Genomic DNA, 14,251 nt, shown 5'->3' with positions numbered 1-14,251 from the left:
CGTAATTAATTTTGTATATTTTACATATTACATGTTGAAATGGTAACAGATATAAATTCAAAAGATATACATTAAAATTAAATTTCTCCTGCTTTTTTTTTTTTTTCAAGTGTACTTTGAGACAGAGAAAGAGAGAGAACGAGTAGGGGAGAGGTAGAAAGAGAGGGAGAGAGAGAATCCCAAGTAGGGTCTGCATCATCTGCACACAGACCGCCGTGGGGCTGGAACTCATGAACCATGAGATCATGACCTGAGCCAAAATCAAGAGTAGGAGGCCTAACGAACTGAGCCACCCAGGCGCTCCCCTCTCTCCTTTTTTAATGTAGCTACTATAAAGTTTTAAATTGCTTATGTAATACACACATATTTCCTTTGGACAGCACTGCTTTAAAATACTATTATTCTAAATAGCAAAATAAGCAAAATTTCCATCTTAGCCAAAGGATTACCATCCAAAGATATTCATGTCTAAAAACTTGGCTAAATTTCACCCAATCAACTAAGTACAACTGGCTTAAGAATTATTTCCAGAATGCTTATCATGAAAAAAAGCTCTGAATTAGTTGCTTAAGAAAAGAACAGGTTGGCCAATGCCAAAATTTTACAATATGATCCTCTTGCATGGAAGGACATGAAACACATTGGTGAAATTCAACATAAAAAGTAATAGTGTTGTTCTTGAGAAATGTTCTTGAGAGAATGACTAAATAGAAGGAATATATTACATAATATTATATTAATATTAAACATTATATTTTTCATTGCAAATTAAGTTTAAAAGCCATTTTAATGGACAGTACTACGGTTTTATTATAGAATCAGTCACAAAAGCAATTTATAGTCTAAACTACACTATAAGGGAAAACTGTAGGCAACCTAAATATAGTCATCACTAGCGAACTACTAAAACCATGGCAAATCCAAACTGGAAAATTATGCAGCATTTAAAAAATAGTGGTAGAAATTTGTTTGAATTTCCATCAAAAAACAAATAAACAAACCACCAGGCACACAGCTGAGTGGAAAAATAAGCTGCAGAATAGTATGTGAGGTAGGGCACCATGCAAAGTAATTGCATGTGGTCCACTGGCACATATACACAGTAGGATGAATCATAAGAAATTGCTGTTTTTCCAGATTGAAAATGGTTGAAGATTGGCAATTCCATATGGATCAACCAAATACGTAAATTCACGAAACTGGTAAAAGGAGGAAAATCAAGACCAAAGAGGCAGTGATGGTACAGATAACTTTGATCGATCAGTATGTTTTAATTGTTTTTAATATATTAAACAATATGTATCTCAAAATTAGCAATTTAAGATTTTAGCAAGTCAAACAAGAGGGCTCTTAAAGTAAAATAATCATCCCATTAGTAATAATTAAATGTCCACTAAAAGTGAAGTTACCAGTAATTTACCCACAAGACTAACAATACATTGAGAATATTAAAATATAGAACTGTGGTAATAGCTAAAATATAGTAAACAAAAGTACACTGAAATTAAAAGTATCCATTTTTACATCCCCATTTCCAAAACAGAAAACAAAATAGGTTTTATAATTGAATGATACCCAGTGAGTAGGCTCAAAGAAATGATAACATGTTATTATTTTCAAAGGGAAAATTAACCAGAGAATGCTTTTATTTGGAATAAAAAATAAGGATGGACTATAGTATTCCCAGTCTGAAATGAATCAGAAATGAAATCTGTATAGAAAGCTACAATATCCCCCAGATCCAAAGAGCATATTTAAATGCTAAGTGCTGAAAAATCAAGATTTTTTTAAACAGCAATTGTACATGTAAGAAGGAAAACAGTATCATGTAGCTTAATGACCCACTGTTTTATTTTTATACATTATTTCATGACCTTTAAACTACTAGATATATAAAACCTACCACAAGGGTTAAAAGGCAATCTTTGAGAGAGTACGTACTGCCTATATACATATTAGTCTGATTTGTCCTAAAGGTGACAGTTTTATTTGCCTGGACCACAGATATAAAAGCTTAAGAAAAAAGAAAGCTCTAACCTAAACCTCACAAGTGGGTTCTAAGCAGGAACATAAAAAGCAAACCAAAAACAGAGCAAAACAGTCAAAGTGAGAGGAAGAAAACAGTAAAGATCAGAGTAGAAATCAATGGAATGGAAAACAGAAGGAAACCAAAAAAAAAAAAAAATAAGAGAGAAAAATTAATGAAAGCAAAGGCTGGCTCAGAATCAATAAAATTGATAAACCTGCAGCAAGACCAATCAAGAAAAAAGAGAGAAGACATAAATCACCAATACTGGGAATGAGGAAGGTGACACCACTACAGATTCTACAGATATTAAAAGGATAACTGGTCAATAGATTTGTCAACTTACTTTAAATGGGCAAATTCTTTGAAAGACAAATTCATACAAGAAGAAATAGATAACCTAACTAAATAGCCCTATACCTACCAAAGAAATTGAATATGTAGTTAAAAATCTTCCATGATGACAGAAAAAGGCAACCTCTTCAACAAATCTTATTGGGAAAACTGGATAGCACTATGCAAAAAAATTAAACCGTACCACTTTCTTACACAATACACAAAAATAAATTCAACATGGATCTAAATTTAAGACCTGAAACCTTAAAAATCTTAGAAAAGAGCATAGACAGTAGTATCTCTGACATCAACCATAGCAACATTTTTCTAGACAGGCCCTTTGAGGCAAATGAAACAATAAATTAATGGGGCTACATCAAATAAAAAGCTTTTTTTAAAAAAAAATGTTTATTCGTTTTTGAGAGACACAGAGAGAGAGAGAGCGCGCGCATGCGCGTGTGCAAGCATGAGTGGGGGAGGGGCAGAGAGACAGGGAGACCCAGAATCCGAAGCAGGCTCCAGGCTCTAAGCTGACAGTACAGACCCTGATGTGGGGCTCAAATTCACAAACTGCGAGATCATGACCTGAGCCAAAATTGGATGCTTATTAACTCACTAATCCACGCAGGCTCCCCCAAAATAAAAAGCTTCTGCACACCAAAGGAAACAATCAACAAAATCTAAAAGGCAACCTATGGAATGGGAAAAGATACATGTATTTGCAAATGACATATTTGATAAATAGTTAGTATCCAAAATAAATAAAAAACTGATACAATTCAACACCTAAAAGACAATCCAATTAAAAAATAGGCAGAAGACACAAACAGCCATTTTTCCAAAGAAAACACCCAGATAGCCAACATAGAACAAAGAAGTCACCCAGATAGACATGTGAAAAGATGCTCATCACCACTTACCATCAGGGAAATGCAAATCTGTCAAAACCAAAAACACAAGAAACAATAGGTGTTGGGGAGAAAAAGGAACCCTTCTGCATGGTTAGTGGGAATGCAAACTGGTGCAGCCACTGTAGTAAACAGTATGGAGGTTCTGCAAAAAGTTAAAAATCGAACTACCCTATGATCCAGCAACCAAACTGCTGGGTATTTGCCCCCAAAATACAAGAATACTAATTCAAAGGGATACACACACCCCTATGTTTATTGCAGCTTTGACAATAGCCAAGATACGGAAGCAGCCCAAGTGTCCATCGATTGATGAAGATGTGATCGAAGATGCGGTATAGGGGCACCTGTGTGGCTCAGTCGGTTAAGTATCCGACTCTTGATTTTGGCTCAGGTCATGATCTCAAGGTTCATGAATTTGAGTTCTGCCATAAACTCTGCACTGACATTGCAAAGCCTGCTTGGGATTCTCCCTCTCTCTCCCTCCATCTCAAAACCAAAAAAAAAAAAAAAAAAAGAAAAGATGTAATACATACATACACACACACACACACACACACACACACACCAGTATTATTCAGCCATAAAAAAGAATGAAATCCTGCCATTTGCAACAACATGGATGGAGCTAGAGAGTGTAATGCTGAGTGAAGTAAGTCAGAGAAAGACAAATCCCATATGATTTCACTCATATGTGGAATCTAAGAAACAAAACAAATGAGCAAAGAGGAAAAAACAAAACAGACAAACTAAGAAACAGACTGTTAACTATACAGAACTGATGGTTACCAGAGGGGAGTTTGGTGGGGTATGGGTGACATAGGTGATGTGGATTAAGGAGTGAACTTGTCATGGTAAGCACCAGGTGATTCAAAAAAAAAAAACTTTAAAAAAAATCTTGTCACAAAGAAAACTCGAGGCCAAAATGGCTTCACTGATGACTCTATAAATAATACAAGAATGTTTCCAATACACAACTTGTCCAGAAAACTGAAGACTCTATTTCGCAATTCACTCAAGGAAGCCAGCTTTATGCCAATACCAAAACCAAAGAAATTATAAGAAAATAAACCAATACTGTCATGAACAGAAGACATAAAAAGTCTAAAAGTTTTAGCCATTTGAATCCAATAATATGAAAAAGATAAAACATCATGACCAAGTGGAGTTTATCCCAAGAAGACAAGACTTCTTTAGCATACAAAAAAGCCAATCAATATAACTCACCATATCAATAAACAAGCCATAGGATCATTTCTGTAAATGTAGAAAAAATGTTGACAAAACCCAACATCTACACTTGGTTAAAAGAAAAACATTTCAGCAACTTATGAATAGAAAAGAGCTTCCTCAAACTGACTTAGGATGTTTATTAAAAAAAATAAAACAAAACTAGAGCTAACAGCATACTCAATGATGCAAGACTAAATGCTTTCTCTCCTCAAGTTCAAAAAGAAGACAAGGTTATCTTAACACTTCTACCTAACACTGTATTGAAGGTTACAGCAAATGCAATAAAGAAAAGAAGTGAAACCATCCAGATTAAACAGAAATAAAACCTTATTTGCAGACAACATGATCCTAAGGGTAGAAAATCTGTTGGGTTCTACAAATAAGCAACTATATATAATAATGGAGTTCTGATACAAAATCAATACACAAAAATGAGTTATTTCTGGATACTAGCGACTGACAACTACAATTTGAAATTAAGACAACACTGCCATTTACAATAACATAAGAAATGTGGAAATGATGAAAAAAGACATTTATGTTGTAAAGACCATCACTAAGAGAACTTTAAAAAGACCTAAAGAAATGGAGAGAAACACAATGTTCATGGGTTGAAGACTCTTCACAGCTAAAACGTCAAGTTCCCCAACTTGATCTAGAGTTTAAATGCAAACCCAATCAAGATCCTAGAGGCTTATTTGTAGAAACTGACAGGCCAATTGTAAAATTCATACAGAAACAGGAAGGATATTGGGGTGCCTGGATGGCTCAGTTGGTGGAGCATCTGACTCTTGGTTTTGGCCCAGGTCAAGATCTCACAGTCGTGGGATCAAGCCCCATGTGGGGCTCCACACTGGGTGTGCAGCCTGCCAGCCTGCTTGGGATTCTCTTTCTCTGCCCCTCCCCCACTTGCTTACATGCACACTCTCTCTTTCCCAAAATAAACAAACTTAAAAAAAGTAAAAAAAAACATAAAGGATTTAGAACGGCCAAAGCAACTTTGAAAAAGTAAAAAGATGGAAGACTGACAATTTTTGATTTTTCAACAGTGGTTATAAAGTTAAAGTATGATTGGCCTCAAGTTGTAGTACTGGCCTGAAGACAGAAATGGATCAATGGTACAGCACAGAGATTCCAAAGTTAGATCCATAAAAATACAGATAAAACTTTTGTTTTAAATTTTTCAGTTATTTTTGAGAGAAAGAGAAAGACCGAGCACGAGCGGGGCAAGGGGGGGGGGGGGGGAGACACAGAATCAGAAACAGCCTCCAGGCTCTGAACTGTCAGCACAGTGACCGAGGTGGGGCTCGAACTCACGGACCGCGAGATCATGACCTGAGCCAACGTTGAAAGCGTAACCGACTGAGCCCCACCCAGGTGTCCCAGATAAAACTAATTTTTAAGAATGATACAAAGGCAATTCAGAGAAATGATGCTAAAATACTTGGATATTCATTCAGTTTATGCAAAAAAATGAACTTTGGTCCATGTTCATACCATACATAAAAATTAATTCAAATTGGACCATATATCTAAATGCACCACCTAAAACCATAATACTTCTAGAAGAAATAACTGAGTATGTTTATAACCTTGCATTATCCAATTATTTTTCAGACACCAAAAGTATGATCATGAAAGGAAAAAATAAACGGGACTTCCTCACAATTAAAAACATTTGTGGGGCACCTGGGTGGCGCAGTCGGTTAAGCGTCCGACTTCAGCCAGGTCACGATCTCGCGGTCCATGAGCTCGAGCCCCACGTCAGGCTCTGGGCTGATAGCTCAGGGCCTGGAGCCTGTTTCCGATTCTGTGTTTCCCTCTCTCTCTGCCCCTCCCCCGTTCATGCTCTGTCTCTCTCTGTCCCAAAAATAAATAAATGTTGAAAAAAAAAAAATTTTAAACATTTGCTGTTCCAAATAGCTAAGAAAATGAAAAGACAAATCACAAAATAAAGAAGATATTTGCAAATCATATACATGGTAAAGAACTTGTGTACAGAATAAAGAAAACTCAAAACTCAGTAAGTCAAAAAATTTCATATTTTTAAAATGAACTAAAGATCTGAAGAGGGACTGTATCAAAGAAATATATAAATAAGCACCTAAAAAAGAAGACGAACCATACCAAGTACAGGTAAGTATACGGAGGCCCTGGCAGGAATCTCACACACTCTTGCAAACATAAAATGTCACATAAAATTGAAAAGCAGTGTTTTCCCAAAAATCTAAGCATACAGCACCTACCGTATTATCTGGCCATCCCATTTGTAGATATTTACTCATGGGAAAATAACACATACACCCACGTGTAGACTTAAGCATAAAAGTTCATAGCAGTTTTGTTTTTTGGGGTTTTTTTAGTTCTGTTTTTAATAGCCAAAAAAATGGAAGCAAGCATAACGTCCTTTAATAGGTGAACAGAAGTTACGCAAACTGTGGCACAAACTGAACCACCCGCTTGTCTCCTGAACGTAAAAGAACAATCAGAATTTTAAAAATAGGATTCTGGTAAAATAGTAAAGTTACTACATGAAATATTTGCCACTATTTGCCAATTATAGATTTCTTGAATCCACATTTAAATAAAGCCTGATATACATGCCAAGGAGCAAATAATTATAAATCTTAAAATATATCAAAGATACTCATAAAATTTTCAACATTTTTAGAGTTATGTGCTAATCTGCAACACTGCTAGTTTCTTCTGTAAGCCACATTACAATAAAAAACTTAAAACACCAATATAATAAAGTTTTTCAAATAAACTCGGTAATGTAACAGGAGTTTGCTCTTATTAAAAATAAAGGAGCAAATAGCAAATATATTACATACAGGTTTTTAGGAACTGTTGGCATAGAAGGATCAGAGTCAAAGAGGACGGTAAAAAAAGAGAGAAAGGATGGAAAATATTAATGAAAATTTAAAAAGAAAACCTGACCAGAGGTGTTGGAAAAAAAAAAAAGAGTAGGGATAGAGTAAAATAAAAATTTTGGCTTATTCATGTGACTCTTACAAACTAATAATTTTACAAATATTATCATAATCTGTCAACATATGAAGGATGGCAGCAAAGGTAATGGGGGGCTCCTGGGTGGCTCAGTCAGTTAAGCATCCGACTTCGGCTTAGGTCATGATCTCGCAGTTTGTGGGTTCGAGCCCCGCATCGGGCTCTGTGCTGACAGCTTGGAGCCTGGAGCCTGCTTGGGATTCTGTGTCTCCCTCTCTCTCTGCCCCTCCCCAACTCCTGCCCTGTCTCTGTCTAATCAACATTAAAAAAAAAAATTTTTTTTTAAAGGTAACGGAAGTGAGACTTACCCCAGGTAACACAACTGCTCCGATTCCACTTTTCAATTTTGACCTGCCTCTGCCGCCTCGTCCTGACAGTCCTGCACCACGAGGTCTCCGCTTCCCCGGAAATCCTGACCCACGGCCCTACACAACAGACAAGGAAAAATCAGCCCTCTGCAAAAGTCCCAAAGAATTTTCAAATCCAACGTGAGATAAAACATTTTATTAAAGGCTACACAAATACTTGCTTTGCTCTTATTCTGATCAGATGATAAATATTAAGAGACCAGGCGTATTATTTTTATCTTTCAACACGTATTATGCAACTTAAAAATATAAGCATCCAACGCCTACAACCTTAGAATCAGACGCTGCGTCCGTCGTGAATGCTCTGTCTGCATCGGCAAACTCTGGCAGTATTTCCCCACCTCCTAACCCTAAGTCCTAGGTGGCTCGACAGCCACAACCCCATCCAATTGGTATTCAATAGAGAGCAAGGATAAGGAAAGACCGTCTTGCTGAAGGTTCTCTCAGTCACTAGAGCTTCGAAGAGCTGCACGTACGGAGGAGTCCTTACTACACATCCGCTCTAAGCACTTTTTGCTCCCCACTGTCTCACAAGGTCAGTGCTGTCTTATTACCCCCATTTTAGAGATAAAAGCACTGAGGGATTAAAAGCAAATTGGTCAAAAGTCCAGAGCTAGCAACTCTGGCTCCAGCGTCCGCAATGTTAACCAGTAGTCTCCACTGCTAAACTGCATCACAGCTGATTTCTGCACACAGAAATCACACAGCAGTCCTTTCCCTGCCATTAAAATTGTCCATTTCACTATTCCATAGCTGTCTGTATGAACTGAACAGGGGGCCTCACTCTACCACAGTATGTAGAGGACAAAAGCGGATAACAAGGTAAAAAGTTTGTTTTAACTCATCCGGATAATAATCACTTGAAATGTAAATAAAATACCTGATCTGAATTTTTACCTAACACACAAAAATACTCTATGGGAAAACAGGTTAAACCCTTTGATATTTTCACAAATAAATACCAGGGTTGTTTTCGTTATTGTTGTTTTCTTGTTTATTCTACCTGAAAAAGCCTGACATCAACACATACTTACAACATTATATATATTTAAAAGTATTAAAATAGGAACATCCTGATATTTTTTCCATAAAACGTTAAATAACATGTCACATTTTAAATTGATATCGTTTGTACTGTAGTTTGAAATGCTGAACTCATTACCTATTTGGCTGCGCAGTTTCCAAGGTGATAATTTATGGTTATGTTGTTAAGCACAAAACAGATACACGTGAACAAAAAGGGGGGTGGTATTTTTTTCCCTTCAGTGTTAATAAATACAGTCAACTTCAAACTGCCTCTCCTTGTTATCTTAAGCTGCTCTGCCTTTAGATCTCTTGCGCTTCTTTGAACAAGGGCTAAGGGAGGGCTGAATTGGATGGTTTTGTTGTTGATAAGCATAAAAGATTTTTTTAAGTCAATTATTAAATCAGGATTATAGCAATCTATTTTTCCCTAGCATCTAAAGATACAGGTGAAAATTTGTGGTATTTGCTACAAAACTGTCAAAATATCTTTTATGGTCTTCAAACAACTATCTCTACTTTCGACACATTACATGGTATCAGAGTGGGTTGAAAAATAGTTTTAATGGTGACAGAAATAAGAAAGTGAATCTAGAACTCCTTTGAATTCCGTGATTAGTCTAAATTAAACAGCCTAATTCCAGAATCACATTAAATATACAAGATGAAGAAAATTATCTTCTCTAGGTGGTAAAGTATTTTAACTTTTCACATTAATTTTTTACCCTCTAAAATGCATCCGACTACATAACTTACTTCAAGAACTAGGAGAGTCCTCCATCAATGACATGAAAAAGAGGCCCTATAATTTTGAGGTTATTAACGCAGACAGTGAAATCTGCTCCGATTCTGGTATTTCTTCTCCATTAGCACACAATAGATTAATGTAGTTTGCTTTTGTTCTTTTCTAAGCAACAAAATTTTATGATTATCATGAATGAGCAAGTCCTTAATTACTTTATAGCCTATGTGACAAGCATTTTCCCCCACAGAAACACTGGTAATTACAACATAAAAGGAAGCAACCATAAAAAGCAGTTATTAAAAATTCACACTTAAAACCAGTCACGTCAAATTGCAATTTAATTTCCTCCTAATCCAGATTTTTTTTAAGTGCAAGCATGTTGATTCTTTACACTAAAATTTTTAGATTAAAACAGTGGCCCTGTAATCTGAACTATTTATCTAGAAAGGAAAGGTTTAATTCTTAACTTCTACTTGGATGAAACCAGCCAGAAAGAAATGATACATGAATGTAAATGCAATTTTATTTACCACTTTGATGCTCCAAATGGCACTGCCAGGAAGCTGCCTGGGTTTAAAAATTTCCCGACCTTCTGAAATGTCTGGGGACCAGGAAGGTGGGCTCACTGTATTATGGGTACTCCAAGCCCCCTAGGATACGGCAGGTGAGAAAATAGATGTATAAAACTCAGCAACGTAAAAGGTCAAAGCCAGCAACTGAGGAATTTTAGAACAGCAGAAACAAATGCAGACGTATGGAAATTTAGGACAAATTGCTTCAAGGTAGGGAAAATAAGCTTATCACTTACAGTGACTTTTTACTTCAATGTTTGCAGCTACAATTTACATTAAATATTTTATTCTGGTTGAAACATCGGCACAATGAAACCTACTAGAAATTAAGGTTTATATGACATTGACGTTGACTCATGAACTTCAACTATAGAACCAAAATATAAATAAAAGTCAGTTAAATTCTAAGAATTAACACTATAAGAAACTATTCAGAGATTATTTTCTTCTAACAACTATCACTCTACTGGGAAAGAGAAATAACCTTAAAGGATGTTATGTACACCTTTGGCTATAAACAACCAAACCAGTAGGCAAAAAAAAAAAAAAAAAAAAAAAAAAAAAAAAAATCAGAACATGAGAAATCAACAGATACATTCGCTTTAAAATGTGGAAAATTAGGTTGCCATCTTAACACGCAAATACCAGTATAATCCTAGCATCTGACTTCTTCCTGCCAGTGTGACCACTAGTTGTGGTTTTGGCTTTTATTTTTATTTAGAGGGCTATTATCCTTACATTACATCCAAGGGACTAATTTGTACAGTGAAAAACGTTAAAGCAAATTGTCCTAAATTTGCAAATTAAAATGCCTAAGATACTTGATTATTTATACAAGAAACAGTATCTTATTAAAACAGTTAAAATGAAAGTAAGACATTTTACTTTTTAATAACCACATTCAGCAATAACCTGAACTAATCTGATGAAGTCGCTCATTAGCATAAAAAAATGCCTACTCCACAAAGATAACATTTTAAAGAAAAACACAAAACAAATGTCAAACAATAAATAAAGAACCTATTTTGAATTAGGTAATTCGATAATGCGCACTGTAACTTTTACCAATTAAAGGACCCAAACTTAAGTAACACATTACTTACCAGGTTTCTAGAATGTTATCAAACAAGCGGTAGCCTATTAATCACATAAAACTACCACGAGGAATTTAAGTAATCAACCAAAGAAGAGCCTGACTACCCTTTGGGGAGCAGATAATTAACGCACTAACAGTATTTTGAGAAAAACCACACAAGGGAGGCACTTGTCTCACTTTTAATTAACCTGCCCTCAAGCTCAGTGAATGGCTCTGCTGAACTTACGGACTCGTGAATTACCTCGCTTTCCGCATCCAATCAACTTGCCTCTACACCTCTGTCTCCTTTCCGGCTGCATCCGGGTCTCTGGTAACCGCTACGTCGCCAAAAGCCACGTCTCTATTCTCCTTTTACTGCAACTGTCCACACCTACGTACAGCTCTGCTGGGCTCCGCGCCGCACGTGTGTGAATGCTCCTGTCCGCTCCCTCGCTGACCTCTCTGTGCCCCGTGCACGTTCTTCCTCCCGCTGACCTCCAAAGCCTGTGTTTCCGAGGGCTAAGGCCGGGACGCCTGTCCTCTCCGTGTCTCTTCCTAAACGGTGTGATCTTCCATGAGGGCTAGAACCACCATTTGGCATGTTGCTGTCTCCCAAACTCACGTTTCTGATTCCAACGTGCTCTTGAGGACGGCAGCATGGCTCTCAACTTCCTTCTTAGCACTTCCATTCTGTCGCACCAACACTCTCAAGTGGAGCGCGTCTCCAGTCTCTCCCGTGCCCCGTACCGTCTCGCAACCTTCCCCATCCTCAGAAATGGATGCCAGCCCCCGGGCCAGAAACCTGGGAGTCATCTGAGCCGTGCTTCTCCCCCATCACCCTCCCCGCCACTCCTTCGATCCAAACCATCCGTGACTTCGGCACTTTCTACCTTCCAGTTTGGTCTGCACCCACGCTGCTTCTCTGCTCTCCCGCTGCCGGGCCCGGCCCTGTCTGCCACCACCGGCTCTCACCCAGCCTGCCGCTCTCTACCGTTCTCCCTACTCTGCCCCTCCCTCGAGTCCTCCTCTACACAGAGGCCAGAGGGACTTTCCAAAGCTGTCGATCTGACCAAGCAAGTCACCACCGTGTTTTAAACCCTCCCAACAGCTCCCCGGTGCTCTTAAAGGGATGGTCTCTCTCACTGCCTCTCTCCAACCTCCTCTTGTGTGTCGTCCCCCCCCACCCCACCCCCGCCACGATCGGTATGCCCCAGCTTCCCTGGTTTCCTTCAAACACGCCAAGCTCTTCGCCAATAACAGGGCTACCGACTCAGAACAACTGCCAGCTCTCCACCGGACAGCTTTTTCTTCGGATTCTTCAGGGATGGCCTCAGATATTTCCTCATCAGAGAGGACTTTCGGCAGCATTTCCATGACATCATCACCTCCCTTACAACACTCTGTGCCTTTCCTCACTGACTGAAATTTGGGGCCGTATGTTTTGTTGTTTCTCATTATTTAGTGATAGTGGGGGCAAGAGATACCTAAACTTAGTTCTCTCAATGTTTTCAATGGTTTTTCTCTGACGGTAGTTGGCTACTGTATAAAATTCCTCTCGGTGGATCATCTAATGTCGTATCAGGAGACAGCTCTTAAAACATACCATAAAAAGTCATACTCTCAAATAACATGTTATTCACCATAATTTAAAAGTTAGCTTTGATGCCAACATTGTGTCTCATTTTAAAAACATTTACACTTCATGGAACATGGATGAAGAAAATGAAGGGCTCCATAGATCAAGAATGTTTGGATGCCATTTCAGGAATAATTAGAAAACCATTCAACTGCTATGAAGAACTTATATAATAAAAGCCTGGGTAATTACATTATGAATTTTAATAAGTATATTATCATAAGACTTTGGAAGATAGATTGTGCGCAATTTTATAGCAACTGGAGAAAAATTATGATTATACTTAGATGTTTTGACAAAGAAGAAATTACCTAATATATTCTTTAGACCTTAAACCTAAAATACAGCTATAATTATCAACTTTAGTTATAAATTATCCTACACATCTCAGCTTGATGAAAAAGAACTTAGACAATTCGGAGGTCAGCTCCCCCGTCTACGGAAACATGGTTTTACACCATCATTATACTTGACTGTACACTTGTTACATTTGTATTTATTTGTTGCCATTGGACTATAAGCTAGATGAGAAGAGACCGTTTTTTCTGTACACTGCTATGGTAAGCATTCAGTTCGGTGCTTACTGAACATCCATTTTTTCCATTGCACATTTATTCTTTTTGTATGCATAAATGCATCACTAAGTATTGTACTATGAAACACACTAATTCCTGATTCGCCCCATTAGATGTAGCCTACAACCCTGGATTTCCTCCTTAAAAAAAAAAAAAAAAAGGTTACCAATCTATCCACTGCACTGTTACTCTGAAACTACCAACTGAAGGAAAACCAAAAGGGCTCAAAATGTTAGCAGACTTTACATTTTAAAGAGACCTAAAGATAAGCCATTTGCTACCAAATTCTATAGAAACTTAAAAAAAAAATACTACTTGGGTGAGATTGAATTAGAGTCTAACAATAATTATTGGACCCCAAACCTGTTTAAAGTCGGTATCAGGTAAGCTTCTTTGTGCCTCGAGGCCAATTTCTCAGGTAAATGTATCAACCAAGTAAATTATACAACTGTTACAAGGACTGTGGGACAGGAAAATGGTAACAAGAACAGCAAGTAGAGAATAGGTTATTAAGGTCAACTTTCTGTTATAAAAAGCCCAATCTTGTTGCTGGCTGTTAAATATGATCAATGTCCTAATTAGAGCCCAAGAGTATCGTAATCTACTGAAAAAGTTTCAAGAGGGGCCAGAGGTTTGGGGTCTCCTGGGCTGGCTTCACACTTCCAATTCATCCTTGCTCGGGTCCAGCCTCACCCAACACGCCATGCAAAACCAGGACTGCTGTTTAAAGGATGAGAGAAAGTGA

The 14,251-nt window shown here is 37.5% G+C and overlaps 1 protein-coding gene across 11 annotated transcripts in view; it reads right to left on the bottom strand.

Moving 5' to 3' along the window:
• KMT2C (lysine methyltransferase 2C) overlaps positions 1-14,251 on the bottom strand; it is a 283,712-nt gene that overhangs the window by 83,985 nt on the left and 185,476 nt on the right. For all 11 annotated transcript variants that reach the window (XM_053217833.1, XM_053217834.1, XM_053217838.1 and 8 more), the window contains 2 exons: positions 10,179-10,298; positions 7,821-7,937 (listed from right to left, as the gene is read on the bottom strand). In XM_053217833.1, coding sequence (XP_053073808.1) covers positions 7,821-7,937; positions 10,179-10,298 — 237 coding nt within the window. The remainder of the gene's footprint in view (positions 1-7,820; positions 7,938-10,178; positions 10,299-14,251) is intronic.

Source organism: Acinonyx jubatus, chromosome A2, assembly GCF_027475565.1.
Source record: "Acinonyx jubatus isolate Ajub_Pintada_27869175 chromosome A2, VMU_Ajub_asm_v1.0, whole genome shotgun sequence".
Taxonomy (NCBI): domain Eukaryota; kingdom Metazoa; phylum Chordata; class Mammalia; order Carnivora; family Felidae; genus Acinonyx; species Acinonyx jubatus.
The sequence above is the reverse complement of the archived record's forward strand: the minus strand, read 5'-3'. Positions and strand labels throughout refer to the sequence as shown.